At 50.6% G+C, this 20155-nt stretch overlaps 2 protein-coding genes across 3 annotated transcripts; both read right to left on the reverse strand.

Moving 5' to 3' along the window:
- Positions 1 to 5534: 5534 nt before the first annotated feature.
- C1H19orf53 (chromosome 1 C19orf53 homolog) lies at positions 5535 to 11015 on the reverse strand. The gene is made up of 3 exons (XM_055543160.1): positions 10859 to 11015; positions 10726 to 10781; positions 5535 to 6312 (listed from the first exon to the last, which is right to left on the reverse strand). Exons 1-3 carry the CDS (start codon positions 10956 to 10958, stop codon positions 6172 to 6174), a joined length of 297 nt encoding a protein of 98 aa, XP_055399135.1. The 5' UTR covers positions 10959 to 11015; the 3' UTR covers positions 5535 to 6171.
- Positions 11016 to 12655: 1640 nt separating this feature from the next.
- Positions 12656 to 20014, reverse strand: MRI1 (methylthioribose-1-phosphate isomerase 1). Of its 2 annotated transcripts, none has more exons than XM_055543173.1 (6): positions 19005 to 20014; positions 18683 to 18921; positions 17674 to 17849; positions 16183 to 16323; positions 15876 to 16100; positions 12656 to 12895 (listed from the first exon to the last, which is right to left on the reverse strand). In XM_055543173.1, the coding sequence occupies exons 1-6, from the start codon at positions 19281 to 19283 to the stop codon at positions 12768 to 12770; spliced, it is 1188 nt and encodes a 395-aa protein (XP_055399148.1). In that variant the 5' UTR covers positions 19284 to 20014; the 3' UTR covers positions 12656 to 12767. The 2 variants fall into 2 exon arrangements, with proteins under 2 accessions (XP_055399148.1, XP_055399141.1); XM_055543166.1 differs by having other exon boundaries at positions 16183 to 16359.
- Positions 20015 to 20155: the final 141 nt, after the last annotated feature.

The raw sequence follows: 20155 nt of genomic DNA on the forward strand, positions 1-20155 counted from the left end.
GCTCAGACAGTAAAGAATCTGCCTATAATGCAGGAGACATAGTTTTGATTGTTGGGTCAAGAAGATCCCCTGGAGAAGAGAATGGCTACCCACTCCAGTATTCTTGCCTGGAGAATCCCATGGATAGAGGAGCCTGGTGGGCTACAGTCCATGGGGCTGCAAAGAGTTGGACACGACCTAGTGACTAAGCATGTCAATGTAAGCACATTGGATTTCAGAGACTTAATAAGAAAAAAGAAGGCAAAATAACTTAAGAACTTTTTTATATTGATTACATGTTGAAATGATGCTATCTTAGATAAGTTTGTGTTAAGTAAAATACATTATTAAAATTAACTCCACCGGTTTCATTGTGTATTCATTTTATTCTATGGGGTCTCAGGGCATGTCAGGTTATGTATGCAACTTGCATGGTCATTTCTATGGGACAGCACTGCATTGTAATTTCTGTGTGTCTTGAGAAACCACAGCTGACCACAATGACAACAAAAGAAACAATAATAATACTACTGTACTGATTGTTTATGGTGTGCTGTAGCTGTTTAGACACATGATCAAGTTTAAGCTTTCTGAGTGCTGCAAAATGGGGATGTTATCTCCATTGCTCAGATGGGGAAACTGAGGCTTAGAGGGGTGGAGTCTTTGCCTGCCTGGGAAGCCCTAGTCTTATTAAAGCGTGTCTTTCTTGCAAGGATTTGAGGCAGAGATAGACGTATGGGGAAGGGGTAATGGGTGAGGAGAGAAGCAGGCAGAACTTCACCAAAACAAGTCTTTCAGCTGCTCCCCTGGCAAACAGGACCCACGGTCCGGCTGTTCCAAGCAGCTCCCTTCAGCATCTAGTATGTGGCTGGTCCTTCTCCTGACGATGCTTCAGTGGGTGCCCCAAGATGCTGAACCAGAGAAGGCACTCCAAGCCCGTGGAACAGGATGTGTAGAGGCACAGAGAATGGGGCATCACAAGGTGAGGAGGTTTATTTTATTCTCTAATAAGAGATACTAATAGTGCCATCATCCCCATCTCCTGGATGAGAAAACTGAGGCACAGACAGGTCAGGTGACTTAATCAAGATCCACAGCAGGAAAGGGTAGGGCCAGCATTCAAGCCCTACCTTGATGAGTGGGCTGGTCTTATCACATTGGATGGGGATCAAATGCACCGTTTGGGACACACTAGCATTCCATTCTGATCCCTGATGAGGGGAATGAGGCCCAGAAAGGGTAAGAAAGTTGTCCAAGGCCACATAGCAACCCCAGAATGTGAGAAATCAGAGACACCTAGGAAATGTGTCACACCTCCGGGATGTCGTCTCCAAGCCTATTTCAAACCCAGCAACACTTATAGAAAAGGAGAAGTTTGGGGGGTTGGGTTCCAGCCACGGGCAAGTCCTCTCAGGGTAGACAGTGAGTTTGGGCTTCAGGGAATGGAAGCACGTTTATCCTGCCCGCCCTGCTGTGAGCTCACTGTCTAGGCATCCACAACTCCAGACCCCAAACCCACATGTCCTTGAGACCCATGAGAAACGGGGCAACCCTGCAGTCTCACATGAGGGGGGCTGCGCCCCACAACTCTGTGGCCACCCCATTCTAACTTTCCAAGGGTCCCTCCCTCTGCCAGCACACCCCCCCATGGCCCCCACCCACCCAGGCACTCCGAGGCTCCTGAAGACTCAGGCAGGAAACCAGCCAGGGCAGTTTCGCTTCCTGGTCTGGACGCAGCCCCTGTGGCCTGCCCAGCTGGCAAGATCTGCTTCTTACATTTCTTTTCTTCCCTTTTGGAACACAAACTCATGGGCAGAGAGTCAGGGCCCTGCCAGGAAAAATGGGCATTCCAGGCAGAGGGGGAAGGTGGAGGCAAGAGAGGAAAAGGCTCGTGCAGGAATAATTGTCTGAAAAAGCCACATTTAATGACTGCGGGGAGGGGTGGGGGGTGGACAGAGGGGTGAGGGTGGGTTGGAAGCAGGGAAAGAAGACAGGCTGAGTGGCTGGAACTGGGCCTCCCACCCCATCCAGGACACAAAGGCAGCTGTCACAGCCTTAAGGTTCAGCGAATTCTCCACACTCAGAAAGACGTGTTAGGGTCTCCATTTAACAGATGCGGAAACTGAGGCTCAGAGAGGGACTGAAAAGAACAGGAGGTATGGGGATTTGCCGAAGTTTGGGGCTCTCGGTTGCAACACTAAAAGGGGATTTGCGGGCAGGACCCACGTGCTAGGAAGGAGAGGAGTCACTCAGGGCAGTGACAGGGTGGAGGGTCGGGGCAGCTGGGGGGAAATGAGGCTGTTTCAGGAGGGAATGGGGTGAAGACGAAACAGATGGGTTGACAGTCCAGATTCCATATCTGTCACACCTGAATGCCTTTCCTTACCCCGGGGGTCCCCCTCAAAGAGGCTGGCATCAGAGGGACAAAGGGAGCCAGTTTACAAGAGTCCTCGGCCTGCCCTGCGTCATGGGCTTGGCCCAGGGTCGGAGGCGCCCCCTTGTGGCCGAGGGACGCGCCAGATGGCACCCAGAGCCCAGACAGTCCCAGGCAGCCCTCGCCCTTTCGAGATTCCACATACAAAGTTTAAAAGATAATTTTCAAAAGCGGGTGTAATCATGGCTCTCACCGACAAATAAAGGACACGTATTAAGATTTTTTTTTCTATTGAACTCCTATGGGAACCAGGCAGATGTTCCACGAGGTTCAAAAGAGTCCAGAAAAACAGGCACTCTTAAGGACAGATCAGACTATTCAGACTATTCGAGTAAATAAATGTGCGAATGGAGGCCAATTGGTTTTTCCACAGGGGAGGAGACTTGTCAATGGGACCTCGGCTGGATGAGCCGGAAGGAGCAGGTAACAGTGGTTTTGAATTGCTATCATTTGCTGACAATTCACGGAGCTGTGAAGCTCGAAGAGGCTGTTATGAATCAGCTAACCTGGAAGGCAAGCACGTGTTGTATGGGGATGGTGCTTTGAATGGTCAGAACTGATTCACTGAGACGCAAAATGTTCCTTCCTTCCTTCATTCAACAAACACTTGTTCGTGGAGCAACTGCTGTCCAATGTTCCAGGTGCTCAAGACATAACAAAGATGCAGAACAGAAAACGGAGGAGAGTGGCACAGTGGCCACCTCCTGGGGCGGGGGACAGAGGAGGTTCTCTGCGGGGACACCTGGGAGTGGAGGAGCAACAGGGGCTGAACAAGACCGGGAGGCGGCTCAGGGAGGAGGCTGGGGTCTGCAGGGGGTGGCCTGGGACTTCCTGTTTCCTGTTCTCCCCACTAGAATGTCAGTTCTCAGTTCTCCCTAGCCCAGAGGTTGGTATGCAGTAGGTGCACAATGAATGCCCATCATGGACTTCGCTAGCGGTCCACTGGCTAAGAAGCCACTTGCCAATGCAGGAGACACAGATTTGATCCCAGATCAGGGAAGATCCCACAAGCTGCAGAGCAACTGAGCCAGTGCGCCGCAACTACTGAGCCCGTTTGCCCTAGAGCCTGTGAAGTCACCGCAACGAGAAGCCTGCACACTGTAATAAACAGTAGGCCCCTGCTTGCTGCAACTAGAGAAAGCCTGAGCACAGTAACGAAGACTCAATGCAGCCATAAATAATTTGAGGAAAAATCCCCATTGTGCAAAGCAACCCCATTTCAAGGGCACAAGTCACTTGCTACCTGCTTAGGGTAGAAAACTGCTGTGAGGTGGGCAGATGGCAGGAGGTCCAGGCCCCTAGGTGGGGTTCAAAGAAGGATGTGCCCTGGGGGTGTCACAGAGCCCAGCAGCGGCCCTGCCCTCTAGTTAAAGGTCTGTGAGCCATTCACCAGCTCCATCCTCCCCAACAGAAATCCTGAGCCCTGGACTCCAGGTAACTCCAAACTGTGAAGTCTCTATCAAATTAGGGCTCTGCTGCCACAACTCTTGTTTTTTTGAGATGTAAATTAGGATTTTTGGGGGGGTGGTGGTGTGTGAAATTTCCCTTCCTGCCTTTTTTTCTGGTGGTTAAAACCCACAAGGAACATTTATCATTTAGAAGGGTATAATTCAGTGGCAGTTAGCACCTCCACAATGTTTGCAACCTCTATCAAGCTGCAAAATTTTATCACTGCCTTCCAAAGCTGAAGCCATACCCATTAGCTGACACTCCCCATTTCCCAGCACCCCATAGTGAACCCCAGTCTCTGTGGATTCGCCTCTTCTGGATATTTCACATATACGGAATCACATATTACGTGGCCTTTTGTGTCTGTCTTCTTTCAGAGTGTTTTTGAGGTTCACCCATGGTGTAGCCTGTATTGTTCTGTCTTATGGTGACAGCTTAGTCACTTAGTTCTGTCCGACTCTGCAACCCCATGGACTATAGCCCGGCAGGCTCCTCTGTCCACGGGGACTCTCCAGGCAAGAATACTGGACAAAGTTGCCATTTCCTCCTCCAGGGGATCTTCCTGATCCCAGGGATCAAACCCCAGTCTCCTGCATTATAGGCGGATTCTTTACCAATGAGCCACCAGAGGCCATTGTTTTATATGGCCAAATAATAAATATTCCATTGTGTGGATAATCTACATTTTGTTTATCCGGTCATCTGCTGGGCATTTGGTTACTGCCACCTTTGGGTGACTGACCAGTGCTGCTGTGAATGTAGTGTGTGAGATGCTGTCTGAGTTCAGTCCCTTAAGGTGTGTGCCTGGGAGAAGGGCCGGGTCACATAGTGGCAACTCCGGGCTAAACTTAGTGAGGAGCCACCGGACTGTTTTCCACAGTGGTTGTCCCCTGCTTTGTTACTTGGCTGAGCCATGTGACATCTTCCAGACCAGGGACTGCCCGTGCCCCCTGCACTGGGAGTGTGGGGTTTTAACCACTGGATTGCCAGGGAAGTCCCTGTTCCCTCTTTTTAGAAAAATGTTGGGTGTTCAAAAAATGTTGACCACTACTATGTGGGACAAAGGAAACCCATGTAGGGTGGGTGAGACTGGCTGGGAAAGGCTGGGCCACCAGGGAATTAGTCACTCGCCTGGGAGGATCAGCCACCACATGCCCACCTCCCTCCAAAGACAGCAGCTTAGCATCCCCCAGACTATAGCCTGCCCTGGTCCCTGCTCCCCAGGTCCTTGATCAAACCTGCACTCCAGTGTCTCGTGCATTGCAGGCGGATTCTTTACCCACCGAGCCACTAGGCAAGCCACTAGGATATGACAACACTCTTTAAGTAGGATTTTCTACCAGTTTCATCAGAATTGGCCACCTTAATCTCAAAACCATAACTGGTTGGTCTTCAAGACGGCAGATTTAGAGGAGGGGAGCCCAGGATGAACAGGTCAGAAACGTGGGTCTGTGAAGGGAGGCAGTGGTTTGGCAGCTGAGAGAGTGCACTGCGATTCTGCCGGTGGCGGGCTCAAGTCCTTGCTCCGGACCATGAATGACGTGACCTGACCTGGGCATCGTGAGGATTGAGATGAGACGTGTGGGAAGCACCTGAACCGCGTCTGGGCCACAGGCACGGCTACATACTCACTGTTATGACTTTTTATAAACATAAAGGTGGCACAGAGAAGTCTGAAAACGCTTCTGGTTTAATCAGCACTTTGACTCTACAAGGTGGTGTCAGTGTCTGCCCCGAGGATGGGAAAGTGGCTCCCTAGGCTGTCTGGCCTGTCCCTGGCAGACGGGAAGACACAGGGATATGTGTGGAGGGCAAGCAGGTGAGTCACCCAAGGAAGGAAGGAAGAAAAGACTCTCCTTCAGCCCCCAGGCTGGAGGTGCAGAAGCTTGTCCACCCTTCCCTGGACATGTGGCTCGTGTGTAAACCGGGGCTGGCCGGGCGGTCCAGGCACCTGGCCCGAGGCCCCAGCACGGCCTGCTCACAGGAGCATGTGACCATGGGAGGAATGACAAAGTCAGGTGTCTTGCTCCAAGTTATCCAGACAGGATGTGGGAGGGGGTAGTGGGGACACAGGGAGTCGGTGAAGACATCCCCCTGGCCTTGGCCTGTGCGGAGAAGACCTCGGCCCCTGGGAAGCCAGCAGTGCGCTTCTGACCTGCTACTCAACGGCTCATGGGCCAGGCCCCAGTCAAGTTCAAGGTGCAATTCAAGTCTCTGGAGAGCACAGTTCCTCTTTCCCGTGGGGTTACCTGCACAGGTCTGAGCACAGAGGAGGGGGCTGCAGTGGTGGTCACGGCTGGGGCGCATCCTTAGGCAGGCATCTTGGTGGAGGAGGAGGCCTCCTTCTTCTTGGTGCTGGCCTTCAAAAGCGCCAGCTTTTTGGGCAGGCTGGTGCTGGCTTTCATCACCACATCATGCTCAATCTTCTTCCGGATCCCAACCTCCAGGTTCTGGGGGGAGCAAGCATGGAGCAATCAGACTGGGACCTGAGGTGGGAGGGAGGGCCTGGCCTGCTGCCTTTTGTTCTGTGAGCTCACCAGGGGCTAGATCAGCAACTCTCTCGTTGAAAAAGCACCTGAGAGTCTGGTGGCTGGCGCTCCCAGCCTCTGAGAACACTGGAACACACAAAACATCCCTCTCATCTCTGGACCTCAGCTTCTAAACTTCTGCTCATTCCCATTTTATGGATGGAGAAACAGAGGCACCTGCAGGAAGGAGGCACTTGGCCAGGGCTCCCAAACTATCTGAGCGATGGGAAACTGGAACCCAGCCCGCCCAGACTCTCTGGCTTAAAACTCCAGCCCCTTCTTGTCCCATCATCTCTGCTTGGCAAATGGTGAACTGGGGCTCTGAGAGATATGGGGTGGAACAAATAAAGGAATAGCAATCAGAGCCCAAGTGTTTGGGTCCAAAACTGACAGTTTAATCCTATTACCTAAACTGCTCCCTTGCTCTATGAGTTCCAATGACCATGGTGACCATGGGTGTCACCACACACCTGGGCGCAGGGGACACAATAGCAAAGATACAGAAAACCTTCTGCCTTCACGGAGCTGACATTCAGAGAGAGAGAGAGACTGCGCACACGTGTGTGTGTGTGTGTGTGTGTGTAACCTTCAATGACACTCTGGTAAACTGTTGAATGATGGAGGATAATAAGTGCTATTGTGGAGGAAAGAGAAAGGATAATGAGCGAGAGGTGCGGTGGTGAGGTTACCATCAGGGATGGCTGCTCAGAAGCAACGCTGGCTGCCAGCCTTGACCTGGAGGAAGGAAGCAGTGTGGATTTCTGGGAAAGAATTCAGGTGGAGGAAACAAGTAGTGCCAACGTTCCCAGGTGGGTCAAGGGGCAGTTAAGGGGCCAGTTAGGCTAGAGGGAGTGAGCCAGGAGGAAAGAGAGGGAGCGGGTGAGGGCAGGGCAAAGACAGGGGTAAAAAGTGCCAGGTCCCATGGGGAGAACTTAGGCTCTTCCTGAAAGAGGTGGGAGTCATGCAGGGTTCTGAGCAGAGCTGCCCCGGTTCAGGAGCTCTCAGATGCTCAACAGCGCCCCGTGGCTATTACTGGAGGGGCGGGGGAAGCAGATCTGGGAAGATGTGACTGCTCTAGTCCAGGTGTTTTTAGATGACGGGATGGGGCCAGGTGGGAGGGGGGTCAAGGAGGTGAAAAGTGAGTGCATTCTAGATTAATCCTGAAGGCAGGGACTTCCCTGGTGGTCCAGTGGCTAAGACTCTGTGCTCCCAATGCAGGGGGCTAAGGTTTGATCCCTGGTCAGGGAACTAGATCCCACATGCCACAACAGTCCGTCTGCCGCAACTGAGACCCAGCACAGCCCAATAAATAAATATTAAAAAAAAAAAAAAAAAAAAATCCTGAAGGCAAAAAGGATGAGATCCAACCTGGATGAGAAAGGGGGAATCCTGAATATCTGGAAGGAGAGACTGGTAGGATCATGGTGGGGTGATGGAGCAGAGTGGGAGAGCCTGGTTTTGGACATACTGAGCTTGAGCTGCCCAAGAGACACTTCCCTCCTCCAGCTGCCAGGTGGAGGTAAGCAGGGTACCCAGGTCTAAGAAAACTGAGGCTCTCACATCCTGGCGTAAGACTCTGTGCTTCCACTGCAGAGGGCAAGGGTTCAATCCCTGGTTTGGGGCACCTAGATCCTGCAAGCTGCATGCTGCAGCCAAAACAAAAAGACAAAAAACTGAGGCTCTGAACAATATGCTTAAGACTGTAGGGCAAAGGACTGAACAGTCGATGCTTTTGAACTGTGGTGTTGGAAAAGACTCTTGAGAGTCCCTTGGACTGCAAGGAGATCAAACCTGTCAATCCTAAAGGAGATCAACCCTGAATATTCATTGGAAGGACTGACACTGAAGTTGAAGCTCCAATACTTTGGCCACCTGATGCGAAGAACTGACTCACCGGAAAAGACCCAGATGCTGGGAAAGACTGAAGGCAGGAGAAGGAGCGACAGATGAAGAGATGGTTGGATGGCATCACCGACTCAATGGACATGAGTTTGAGCAACTCTGGGAGATAGTGAAGGACAGGAAAGCCTGGCGTGCTGCAGTCCACAGGGTCACAGAGAGTCTGACACGACTTAGCGACTGAACAACAACAAAGGGCGAATTACTGTGCAGAGTGCAATTCAAATTCAGATCTGACTCCCCCAGATCTCTCTGAAACTTCTCTGCAATCTTAACAAGTCTTTCCGCAACTTCTTTATAAATTTAACCCTGTTCCCCTACAAGCACTCCTATGGCCCTGAATCCTGATAGTTCTAGGACAGAAGTGCTATCACTAGGACCATTTCAGTTAAGATCTTTGGGGTGTAGATACACTAGCTGTCAACGGAACTGCGTTTTGCATCCAGCACATCCTTCTTGCAAGGCAGAGGTTTTTAACTCCTTTCCCAGGCTGCCTGTTTTTTTGATGTCTATTAATGAGGACAACTTAATGGGAAAGACTAGAGATCTCTTCAAGAAAATTAGAGATAACAAGGGAACATTTCACACAAAGATGGGCTCAATAAAGGACAGAAATGATATAGACCTAACAGAAGCAGAAGATATTAAAAAGAGGTGGTGAGAATACACAGAAGAACTGTACAAAAAAGAGCTTCACGACCCAGATAATCACAATGGTGTGATCACCCACCTAGAGCCAGACATCCTGGAATTTGAAGTCAAGTGGGCCTTAGAAAGCATCACTACGAACAAAGCTAGTGGACGTGATGGAATTCCAGTGGAGCTGTTTCAAATCCTGAAAGATGATGCTGTGAAAGTGCTGCACTCAATATGCCAGCAAATTTGGAAAACTCAGCAGTGCCCACAAGACTGGAAAAGGTCAGTTTTCATTGCAATCCCAAAGAAAGGCAATGCCAAAGAATGCTCAAACTACCGCACAATTGCACTCATTTCACATGCTAGTAAAGTAATGCTCAAAATTCTCCAAGCCAGGCTTCAGCAGTACGTGAACTGTGAACTTCCAGATGTTCAAGCTGGTTTTAGAAAAGGCAGAGGAACCAGAGATCAAATTGCCAACATCCGTTGGATTATCGAAAAAACATCCAGAAAAACATCTGCATGACATTCTGCTTTATTGACTATGCCAAAGCCTTTGACAGTGTGGATCACAATAAACTGTGGAAAATTCTTCAAGAGATGGGAATACCAGACCACCTGACCTGCCTCTTGAGAAATCTATATGCAGGTCAGGAAGCAACAGTTAGAACTGTACATGGAACAACAGATTGGTTCCAAATAGGAAAAGGAGTACATCAAGACTGTATATTGTCACCCTGCTTATTTAACTTATATGTGAATACATCATGAGAAACGCTGGGCTGCAAGAAGCACAAACTGGAATCAAGACTGCTGGGAGAAATACCAATAACCTGATATGCAGATGACACCACCCTTATGGCAGAAAGTGAAGAGGAACTAAAAAGCCTCTTGTTGAAAGTGAAAGAGGAGAGTGAAAAAGTTGGCTTAAAGCTCAACATTCAGAAAACAAAGATCATGGCATCTGGTCCGATCACTTCATGGGAAATAGATGGGGAAACCAGTGGAAACAGTGTCAGACTTTATTTTTGGGGGCTCCAAAATCACTACAGATGGTGACTGCAGCCATGAAATTAAAAGATGCTTACTCCTTGGAAGGGAAGTTATGACCAACCTAGATAGCATATTGAATGAAAAGCAGAGATACTACTTTGCCAACAAAGGTCTGTCTAGTCAAGGGTATGATTTTTCCAATGGTCATGTATGGATGTGAAAGTTGGACAGTGAAGAAAGCTGACTGCCATAGAATTGATGCTTTTGAACTGTGGTGTTGGAGAAGACTCTTGAGAGTCCCTTGGACTGCAAGGAGATCCAACCAGTCCACCCTAAAGGAGATCAGTCCTGGGTGTTCATTGGAAGGACTGATGTTGAAGCTGAAACTGCAATACTCGGGGCACCTCATGCGAAGAGCTGACTCATTGGAAAAGACCCTGATGCTGGGAGGGATTGGGGGCAGGATAAGGGGACGATAGAGGGTGAGATGGTTGGATGGCATCACCGACTCGATGGACATGAGTTTGAGTGAATTCCGGGAGTTGGTGATGGACAGGGAGGCCTGGCGTGCTGCGATTCATGGGGTCGCAAAGAGTCGGACATGACTGAGTGACTGAACTGAACTGACTAACGAGGACAATTTCGCGAAAGCAGCTAACAATATGAACACTTTCCTGCGCGCCAATCCCTGCTTTAGGAGGCCCGTTGGTTGGTAGATAGTTTCCGTACCCACCGCACAAAGGAGGAAACTGAGGCTCACAGCACTGGGACTTCTCCATCCCCGACCCGCTGCACGCCCACACTCACCTTCTTGAGCTGCTGCTGCTGCACTATGCGTGCCTTCTTGGGTGCGATAACGCGACCTAGGGAGAAACGCGCTCTCGTGAGGCTGGAGAACATCGGGCCCACCTCACCCCTGAGTCCCCAGCCCGCTTCTCACCGCCCTTCCTCGGGCCCCGGTTCCGCGCCGAGGCCGCCGCCGCCGCCGCCTTGCTCTTCGCTGGCTTCTGCGCCTGGAACTTGCGCTGCCCCTGCGCCATTATCAGCCACGCATCGGAAGAGGGGGAAGTCGCAGAAGGAAGGCGCAGGGCACGATGGGATACAGTGGGGCTGAAGGGCGCAATGACTCACGGGATACAACGTGGCAAAGTTAAAGGGACGAGCTACCCACAATGATAGTTGATCATAGCCAGCGTTTGGCAAAAATTTCGAAGGGTTATAATGATAGCCTAACATTTATTGGTCACTTGTTCCGTAAAACTTGTCTTATGCTTTTTGTTAGTAAAACTCAGTTTACCTAAAAAAAAATTTTTTTAAATGGTGCCCCACACTTCAATGAGCTTCCCTGATGGCTCAGAGGGTAAAGAATCCACCTACCATGTGGGAGACCTGGGTTCGATCCCTGAGTTGGGAAGATACCCTGGAGAAGGGAATGGCACCCCACTCCAGTACTCTTGCCTGGAAAATCCCATGGACAGAGGAGCCTGGTGGGCTACAGTCCATGGGATGGCAAAGAGTCAGACACGACTGAGTGACTAAGCACACCAAACTTAAGTAACCAAGATAAAAATATTTTCAACATTCAAAAATAGTATTTTAATATTAAAAAAATCAAATTGCCCACCACAGCCTGTGGACTGGCTGTCTGACACTGTAAATAAATGTTATTGGTATGAGCACTGGTTATCAAAACTTAGGCAAAGTCAGGATAAGAAAGGTCAGGGTTTCATTCTATTGAATATCTTGATATTTTGTTCATCGTGGAGGTCTTTTTTTTTTTGCATTAATTTTTCTTTCTTTTCTGTTCTTTTTTTTGGGGAGGGGGCACACTATGAAGCACATGGGATTTTAGTTCCCTGACCAGGGATAGAACCTGTGCCCTCTGTATTGGAAGGGCAGAATCCTAACCACTGGGCCACGAGTGGGAAGTCCCAATTTTTTTTTTGTTTGTGCCACTGGCATGCCGGATCTTAGTTCCCCTTCTGTGCCCGCTGCAGCAGAAGTGCAGAGTTCTAACCACTAGACCACCAGGAAATTCCCTGCATTAATTTTGATTTTTCCAAAAAAAAAAAAAAAAAAAAAGCATAAAGCTGTTATTTATCTTGATTGAAAGTGAAAGTCACTCAGTTGTGTCTGACTTTGTGACCCCATGGACTATACAGTCCATGGAATTCTCTAGGCCAGAATACTGGAATGGGTAGACTTTCCCTTCTCCCAGGTATCTTCCCAACCCAGGGATCGAACCCAGGGCTCCTGCATTTCCGGTGGATTCTTTACCAGCTGAGCCACAAGGGAAGCCCAAGAAAACTGGAGTGGGTAGCCTATCCCTTCTCCAGGGGATCTCCTGACCCAGGAATCGAACTGGGGTCTCCTGCATTGCAGGTGCTTCTTTACCAACTGAGCTATCAGGGAAGCCCATTTATCTTGATTACTGCGCTTCTTATGACATCCTTTTAAAATTCTGCACCTGAGGTGTCACCTTCATTTCAGCCCTGAGAGCAATTGAAGAGGGAGGTACCAGTATAATCTGCATTTTATAAATGAGAAAAAGAAAGTATGGGAGAGATGAAGGGATGTGGCCAAGATCACACTGCAGAAAAAGAGGTGGAGCTGGGATATGAACTCAGGCAGCTGGGCTCCAGATGCTGGCCTCTCAAGCCACACACAGGCTCTTCCTGTATTCTGCCTGATGTCCCTGCTCTGGGAAGTACTGTGGTTATGGAAAGAAGGTCAGCGGTTGTGCAGAACATTCAATAAGTTTATTATAAAAATAATGGGGATATGGAGGGCATATGGAAGCTATGGAGAGCTAGGCTGGTTACTTCTGGGGTCCATCTAGGGTGTTCCACTCAGGAGACGGTGGCACTAAGGGCTGCCTGGAGCTCCTCGGGGGCAAAGACGCCCAGCTCTGTGATGATGCCGCCAGTGATGAGGTCGTGGGGGGTGACATCAAAGGCAGGATTCCAAACCCCAATTCCTGCAGGGAGGAGAAGCAAGAAGGCAGGTATTTGGTCAGTGGATGTACTTAAGCTATTGTCACATGTCTCCCTCATGGTGGTTCTTGGGGTTGGGGAATCCTTGAGAATCTGGGGATCCTGACCCCCAAAATACACAAATGCATGGGTTTTGACACCCAGTAACAAGTTTAGACACCCTGACATTCCCGGATTGTTGCTAAGAAGGCTTCAAAGACTTATACACGGCTACCCAACTTGTGCCTGCTCCAAGAATCTCTTCAGTCATGTCCGACTCTGTGCAACCCCACAGACGGCAGCCCACCAGGCTCCTCTGTCCCTGGGATTCTCCAAGCAAGAATACTGGAGTGGGTTGCCATTTCCTTCTCCAATGCATGAAAGTGAAAAGTGAAAGTGAAGTTGCTCAGTCGTGCCTGACTCTTAGCGACCCCATGGACTGCAGCCTACCAGGCTCCTCCATCCATGGGATTTTCCAAGCAAGAGTACTGGAGTGGGGTGCCATTGCCTTCTCCGAAAAATCTCTTTAGGAACCTCCAAGAGTTCACCCCGGGGCCTTTGCATGGACTGTGCCCTCTGCCTGGATGCTTTCCCTCAGATATGCATATGATTTAATGTTTCATTTCCTTTCAGGTCTTTGCTCAAATGTCACCTTCTCAGTGAGAACTTCGCTAATCATCCTGTTTAACCCACTCCCTGAAGAGACACTTCCTGTATCCTTCTGTGCCTCGTTTATTTATCCCCTTCTGAAAACATACATTGGAATTTTACTCTGTCTCGTCTGTCATTTGTCTCCCCACTGGACTGTCAGCTCCACGAGAGTAGGGACTTGTCTTTTTTTTTTCCTCGGTTGTGCCAAGACGCATGAGGGATCTCAGTTCCCAGAGCAGGGATCAAACCCAAGCCCTCTGCTACGGAAGCATTGTGTCTTAGCCACTGGACTGCCAGGGAAATCCCACTTTTAACTCTTTTTTCACTCCTGTATCCCTGGCCCCTAGCATGGCAGCTGGCATTGATCAGGTACTTAAAAATCTATCTGGTGAATGAATAACAACCTCTTACACAAGAGGCTGCATATGGTTTTCTCTGGCTCAGTTATTTTTTTAAGACCACTGAATTAGCAGTCAGCTTTCAAAAAATCCCCTGGAGAAGGGAATGGCTACCCACTCCAGTACTCTTGCCTGGAAAATCATGGCCAGAGGAGCCTGGTGGGCTACAGTTCATGACATCGCAGAGTTGGATACGACTGAGCAACTAACACTTTCAGTTTTCAAAATGTGGGAGATTTTATCCCTATAACAAATGTTAAGGCTTCTCTTGGAAAAATCAGAAGACTGATTACCCTGGGGCCTACATTCCTGTGACAGCAGAGACTGGGGTCGCTGGATTGCACCTGGTCTGTGTTACCCAGCTTTCCTGGAGGGAAAAGCAGGCTGGGTTGTCAGTTCCGCTTTCCATGGTCTTGTGGATTTTGACCAGTGCTAAATAATTAAGCCCCTAGGAAGGCAGGGGCATCAAAAAACACTGAGAAAAATTTTTTCAGAATTAATGTATCTATTTTTGTTTATTTTTCATAGTCTTTTCCATTATGGTTTATCACAGGGTGTTGAATATAGTTCCCTGTGCTATACAGCAGGGCCTTGTTGTTAACCCATTGTATATATAATAGTTTGCTAATGTGTCCTATTTTTAGAAAGCTATAAGGAATCGCAGCAGAAAACAATAGAATATTAGGACTTCCCTCCGCTTAGCTGTACAGTATTGTTTTACACTCATTCCATATTTGGAGTAAGGGATGCTGGCCTCATTGTATTTTCAGTGCTTAGGAGTTTTAACTGGTCTTTTTTTAATTCTTTTTCCGTTTAGGTTGTTACATAATATTGAGCAGCGTTCCCTGTGCTATACGGTAGGTCCTTATTGGTTATCCATTTTAAATACAGCAGTGTACAGAAATCTTTGAACTGAAATGTGAGTTAAATCGAATAACTTGACACCCATCCATCATGCGTTCAATGATGTCTGACTCTTTGCGGCCCCACAGACTGTAGTCCACCCAGCTCCTCTGTCCGTGGAATTTTCTAGGCAAGAAGACAGAAGTGGGTTGCCATCTCCTCCAGGGGATCTTCCCGACCTAGGGAATGGAACTCACGTCTCCTGCATTGCAGGTGGGTTCTTTACCTCCAAGCCATTGGGAATGGATATAGATATAAAAATAAATAAATATACCACTGTGTATATGTCAACCCCAAACTCCCTAACTATCCCTAACTGGTCCTTTTTATAAAAGTTTTCAATCGTAACCTGTTTCTATTTAATGAGCACTAACTAAGGGCCAGGCACTGTTCTCGATGTCACCTGGGTTAACTTGTTGAACATCCTGGGTGTATGTGGTAGGTCATAACAATAGCTCATAGGGCCCTTATGGATGAATTTTAGGCACCTGGCTACAGTCAGAAGTGTGGGGAGGCTGAGAAATATCTGTCTCTTCAAAAGCACTTGACCAGGTGGTATTCTTACTTGTTATCCAAGTGAGAAAACAGAGGTGGATAAGAAGACAATTCGCTCAAAGTCTCCTGACTCATTACTGTACCTTCTGACCATGGAAGGGGGCTTCCCAGGTGGCTCAGTGGTAAAGACTCTGACTGCCAATGTAGGAGACGTGGGTTTGATCCCTGGGTTGGGAAGATCCCCTGGAGAAGGGAATGGCTACCCACTCCGGTCTTCTTGCCTGGAGAATCCCACAGACAGAGGAGCCTGGCAGGCTACAGTCCATGGGGTTGCAAAGAGTCAGATACTACTGAGCACACACGCACATCAGTGAATCTGACTTCCAAGACATGTCTGTTCTAATAACATGGCTTAAAGGAACTGCCTGTCTTAGAAGGCTGATGATAACCCAGATGCCACCTGCCACGTGACAGTCAAGGTGCCTACACAGAGGTCCCCAGGCACTGTGGTGTACCCCTCTCTGAGTGGAAGTCTTACCTGGTGCCGCAATCCTGACCCCATTGATGTCAGTCAGCTCCTGGCCGGGACGCTCCTCAATGACGATCTCCCGGCCTGTCTCCAGGCGGAGGTCACACGAGGAGCTAGGGGCAGCCACATAGAAGGGGATGCCATGGTGCTTGGCTGCGATGGCTAGCTGGTAGGTGCCCACCTTGTTGGCTGTGTCGCCATTGGCAACCACGCGGTCCGCTCCCACGACAACAGCTGGGGAATGAGATGCTGGGAGTCAGGATCCACCCAGCCCTGGATGCTGGAGCCCTGCCCACCGGTGCCTCTGCCTGCTGACCTGACACGCCTTGGTGGGCCATGGCGGCTGCTGCCATGCTGTCGGCGATGAGGGTGGCGGGGATCTGCTCGTAGACCAGCTCAAAGGCTGTCAGCCGGGCTCCCTGGTTGTAGGGCCGAGTCTCCGTGCAGAAGGCGTGCTCTAGACGGCCCAGGTTATGCAGTGAGCGGATCACACCTGTGGGGCCCAGCCCACCAGAAGAGGCGAGGATAAGACAGCAAGGGATAGATGGGCATGGTGACCCTTTGGCTAGCAGCATGGAACTCCAAACCATGCAGTCCGCCCCCAGGCCCTTGCAGTGGCTGTTCCCTTCTGCCTGGTACACATGTGCTTAGAGAAAGCCTTCTCTGTGAGGCCTTCCAGGATTACTCCATCTTACATAGCAACCCCCACACTGCCATCCCCTGCTCTTTCTCTTTAGTGTGTACCACCTTGAAATGAATGATAGGTATCTGTTGACGTGCCTTTGTCTATTCCTTCTATTTTCTCCACTGCTGGGTCCCTAACTGCTAGAATGGTGCTTGGCAAATAGTAGGTGCTTAATAAATGTTTGTCAAATGAATGAAGGAATGCACACATGTATGAATGATGGCACACACAGTAGGTGCTCAATAAATGTTGAGTGATTGAAGGAATGGATGCATGGATGAATAATGAGGAACACAGTAGATAAGCACTTATTAAGTGTAAGTATTATTTTTTTTTAATATTTATTTATTTGGTTGCGTCAGGTCTTAGTTGAGGCATGTGGAATCTTTAGTTGTAGCATCCGAACTCTTAGTTGTGGCACGTGGGATCTAGCTCCCTGAATAAGGATGGAACCTGGGCCCCCTGCATCGGAAGCGTCGAGTCTTAGCCACTGAACCACAAGGGAAATCCCTAAGCACGAGTAAACGAATGAATTCATTGCCTCAGTATCCAGGCACAAAGCTGGGACTGAGGCAGGCAGAGAAACATCCAGGAGAATTAAGAATCAGGTGGACTCTGTTGCCTTGAGTGCCAGGACCCAGTCCCCCAAGTCCTGGTCACAGCTACTCTAATCTTTCTTTAGGGGGCTATGCCCTTCCTCTCAGTCCTCTTAGAGCCCAGATTCTACCCACTTTCTAGGCACATGGCTCAGGTGAGGCCTACTGAGTGATTGATCCTAGATGGGTAGGTAAGTGACTCCATCATGGCCTCCAAGATACAAGGACTTTTTGACACTGTCGAAATAGAGATCCTTGGCTCTTTTCCTCAAGATCTGAATCCTGGCCAACCAGTCGAGTGAGAGGATGATGCCAATCTAAGGAGGGCAGACCTTAGGGATGGGCATAGAAAGATCCTGATGCTACTGAGTCCCCAGATCCAGCCATACCTGAAGCCAACCCCTTGTGTGTGTTTCTGTGCAACAACTAATAAATTCACCTTTCTGGGGGATGCATTAAGTGGTTTGGGTTTCTTTCTCTTTCATCCAAAAAGGGACCTCCCCCATTCCTGTGGATGCCCACTCACCTAGGGCTGTGCCATAGCCAGCGGTAGCCAGCGCACCAGTGTTGCAGTGGGTCAGCACGGTCACCTTGCCACCCTGGGGTGCTGCCCGCTTTAGGAGATGGTGGGCTCCCAGGTCCCCGATGCTCCGATTGTCCCGGAGGTCTTTTTCCAGCATGTCCTCGGCCCAGCAGATCACTCTGAGGCCAACAAGGGGCTCTGAGCACCAGCCGCCAGGCTTCAGGGCCCACCCCAGCCCCTCCTCACGGCCCAACACTGCCTTATTAGCCTTCTCTTGCTGAAAGCCTCTCTCAGCAGGGGGCTGGTCCCTTCTTCTACAACCACCTATCTGTAACTCCATTCGCTCTCGCAAAACATCGTACCAGGCATCTCCTGTGTGTCAGGCACTGGGAGACATAGCAGTGAATAAGACAAAAATCTCCTCTTCTAGGGAGTTGACACTGGGGTTGGGTAGGCAAATGAATAGCAGACAATAAAGGGGAGGGAAAAGGCAGCAGTCAGGAGACAGAGGGTAGGGGATGAATTGTATTATATGGGGGATGGGGAAGGCAGAAACCTGAGACCTGAGGGGGAGGAGATTAGCTAGACGGATATCTGGCTTGCAAACTCTGAGTGTGCAAAGGCCCTGAGGCAGGAGCAAGTCTGGTGGGGTTAATGGAGAATATCTGTGTAGCAGATGTGGAGGGAAAGAGTGGGAAGAGAGCAGGGAGAGGACCAGGGCTGGAAACAAAATTTCTCAAAAGCAAAAACCAGGTAACCAGGTGGCACTTAAAAGGACCTCTAAGGGCAGATAGGGCTGGGGACGTTCAGGGAAGACACAGTCAGGGGATTAAGTTCAAGGACCTGGGGGCCAGGCGGCCCGGTGTTGAGTCCTAGGCCTGCCTGTGTGGCCCTGGATTAAGAGCACCCTGCCTCAGTTTCCCCATCTGTAAAACTGGCAGCTATGCACCACCACCAGTGAACGAATGAACAGCCTCGGTTTTGAACAGTGCCGGGCACGTGGCTCCTTTACCTCTCTCGGACCGCCTCCTCAGTTGCGCCCTCCCGCTCCGCCTCCTGGGCCGCGAGGTCTGCCAGGTCCCGTGCGGCGCGGGCCATGTTGACGGCGGTGGGCCGGGCGGTGACAAGGAAGCTCAGCGCGTCCTGGACGAATGCCACGAGTGCGGCAAGGCCAGGTCCCCCGGCGCCTGCCTGCAGCTCCACGGCGAGGCTAAGGCAGCCCACGAGGGCAATAGCTGGGGCGCCACGCACCTGGAGGGGGAATTGGGGGCGTCAGGGACAGCAGTCAGGGCAACCACTCCCACCCTAACCTGAGCTCCGCCACGCGGCTCCACCTTCATAGCACGGATGGCTTCCCAGGCCTGGCGCACCGAGCCCACCGCTTCATAGCGGCTCTGCTGGGGCAGCAGCAGCTGGTCGAGGATCTGTAGTGAGCCCCGCGAGTAGCGGATCGCCTCCAAACTCATGCTATCAGAGTCGTGCTCACCGCTTTTCTCCGGGCTCCAGGGGCCCGCTCGCACCGGGGGCGGAGCCGGAATACGCGGAGGGGGCGGAGCCTCCCCGGAAGGAGGCGCATGCGCACAGCAACCACGCAGGTTCCCGGAAGTCGCCATCCGTTAAGTCGGATCCTGCCCCACCTTCCCAGCCGAGCCCAGTTAGCAGCCCCCTCCACTGTTAGTGCCCCCTGCCACTATTTTGGGAGCAACGACCTCAAGCCATATAGCACGACCCCCAAGTTCCTGGTGGGCACTCTCATGAGCGCGTACTGCCTGTGGTCTTATGTAGAGCAAGGCCCCAGGTGGGGTCCCAAGATTGAACAACCCTTACTGCTGCCCTGAGACCGTCCCATCCCCGCGGGGAGGAAAGTCCAGTGGGCTGGGGGCCACCACCCCTCCGGACCGGCACGTTACAAGTTCCGAGAGATTAAGTCGGCACCTCAGCCCTGAGAGGGCCACGTGTCTGATGTGTGCACGCTGTTCTCTCCAACGGCTCGGACGGTGCCTGGTGCACTGCAAGTGCTCCGTCACTGAGCAATGATCCTTCTCCAGAGTTGAGGGGAAGGCGGTGGGCCATGAGCCTCCTGGTGGGTGCTCTGCTGTTTGGAGGCTGTTTTTTACTCATTTTACTAGTTTCCTTCAAAAGAAGTATACCCTTCCAAGGTGTCCCCATGGGCAGGGAATTAATGAACAGCCCTCACCTGTGCGCTCCATGCTTTGCTGCTTTGGGCCAGGATGCTGAGCACCCCACGTGCCTGCCCTGTTGTCCAGTCCCCTTTCCATCCCTCACAAACTCAGCCTGTTGTTCCACCACCTCCAAGAAGTTGGCCCTGATTTCAGGCCAGCCTGGGCTACTACATTTAAACCCTCATCAAGCTGGGTGGGGACCAAGGCTGTGATCAGGGCATCTGCACTGGGTGATGAGATGCTGGGCAACCTTCATTGGGTGGGTGGGGGGTAGAGCTCCTGGGCCCATTTAGTAATCTGAG

Source organism: Bubalus kerabau, chromosome 1 (genome assembly GCF_029407905.1).
Source record: "Bubalus kerabau isolate K-KA32 ecotype Philippines breed swamp buffalo chromosome 1, PCC_UOA_SB_1v2, whole genome shotgun sequence".
Taxonomy (NCBI): Eukaryota; Metazoa; Chordata; class Mammalia; order Artiodactyla; family Bovidae; genus Bubalus; species Bubalus kerabau.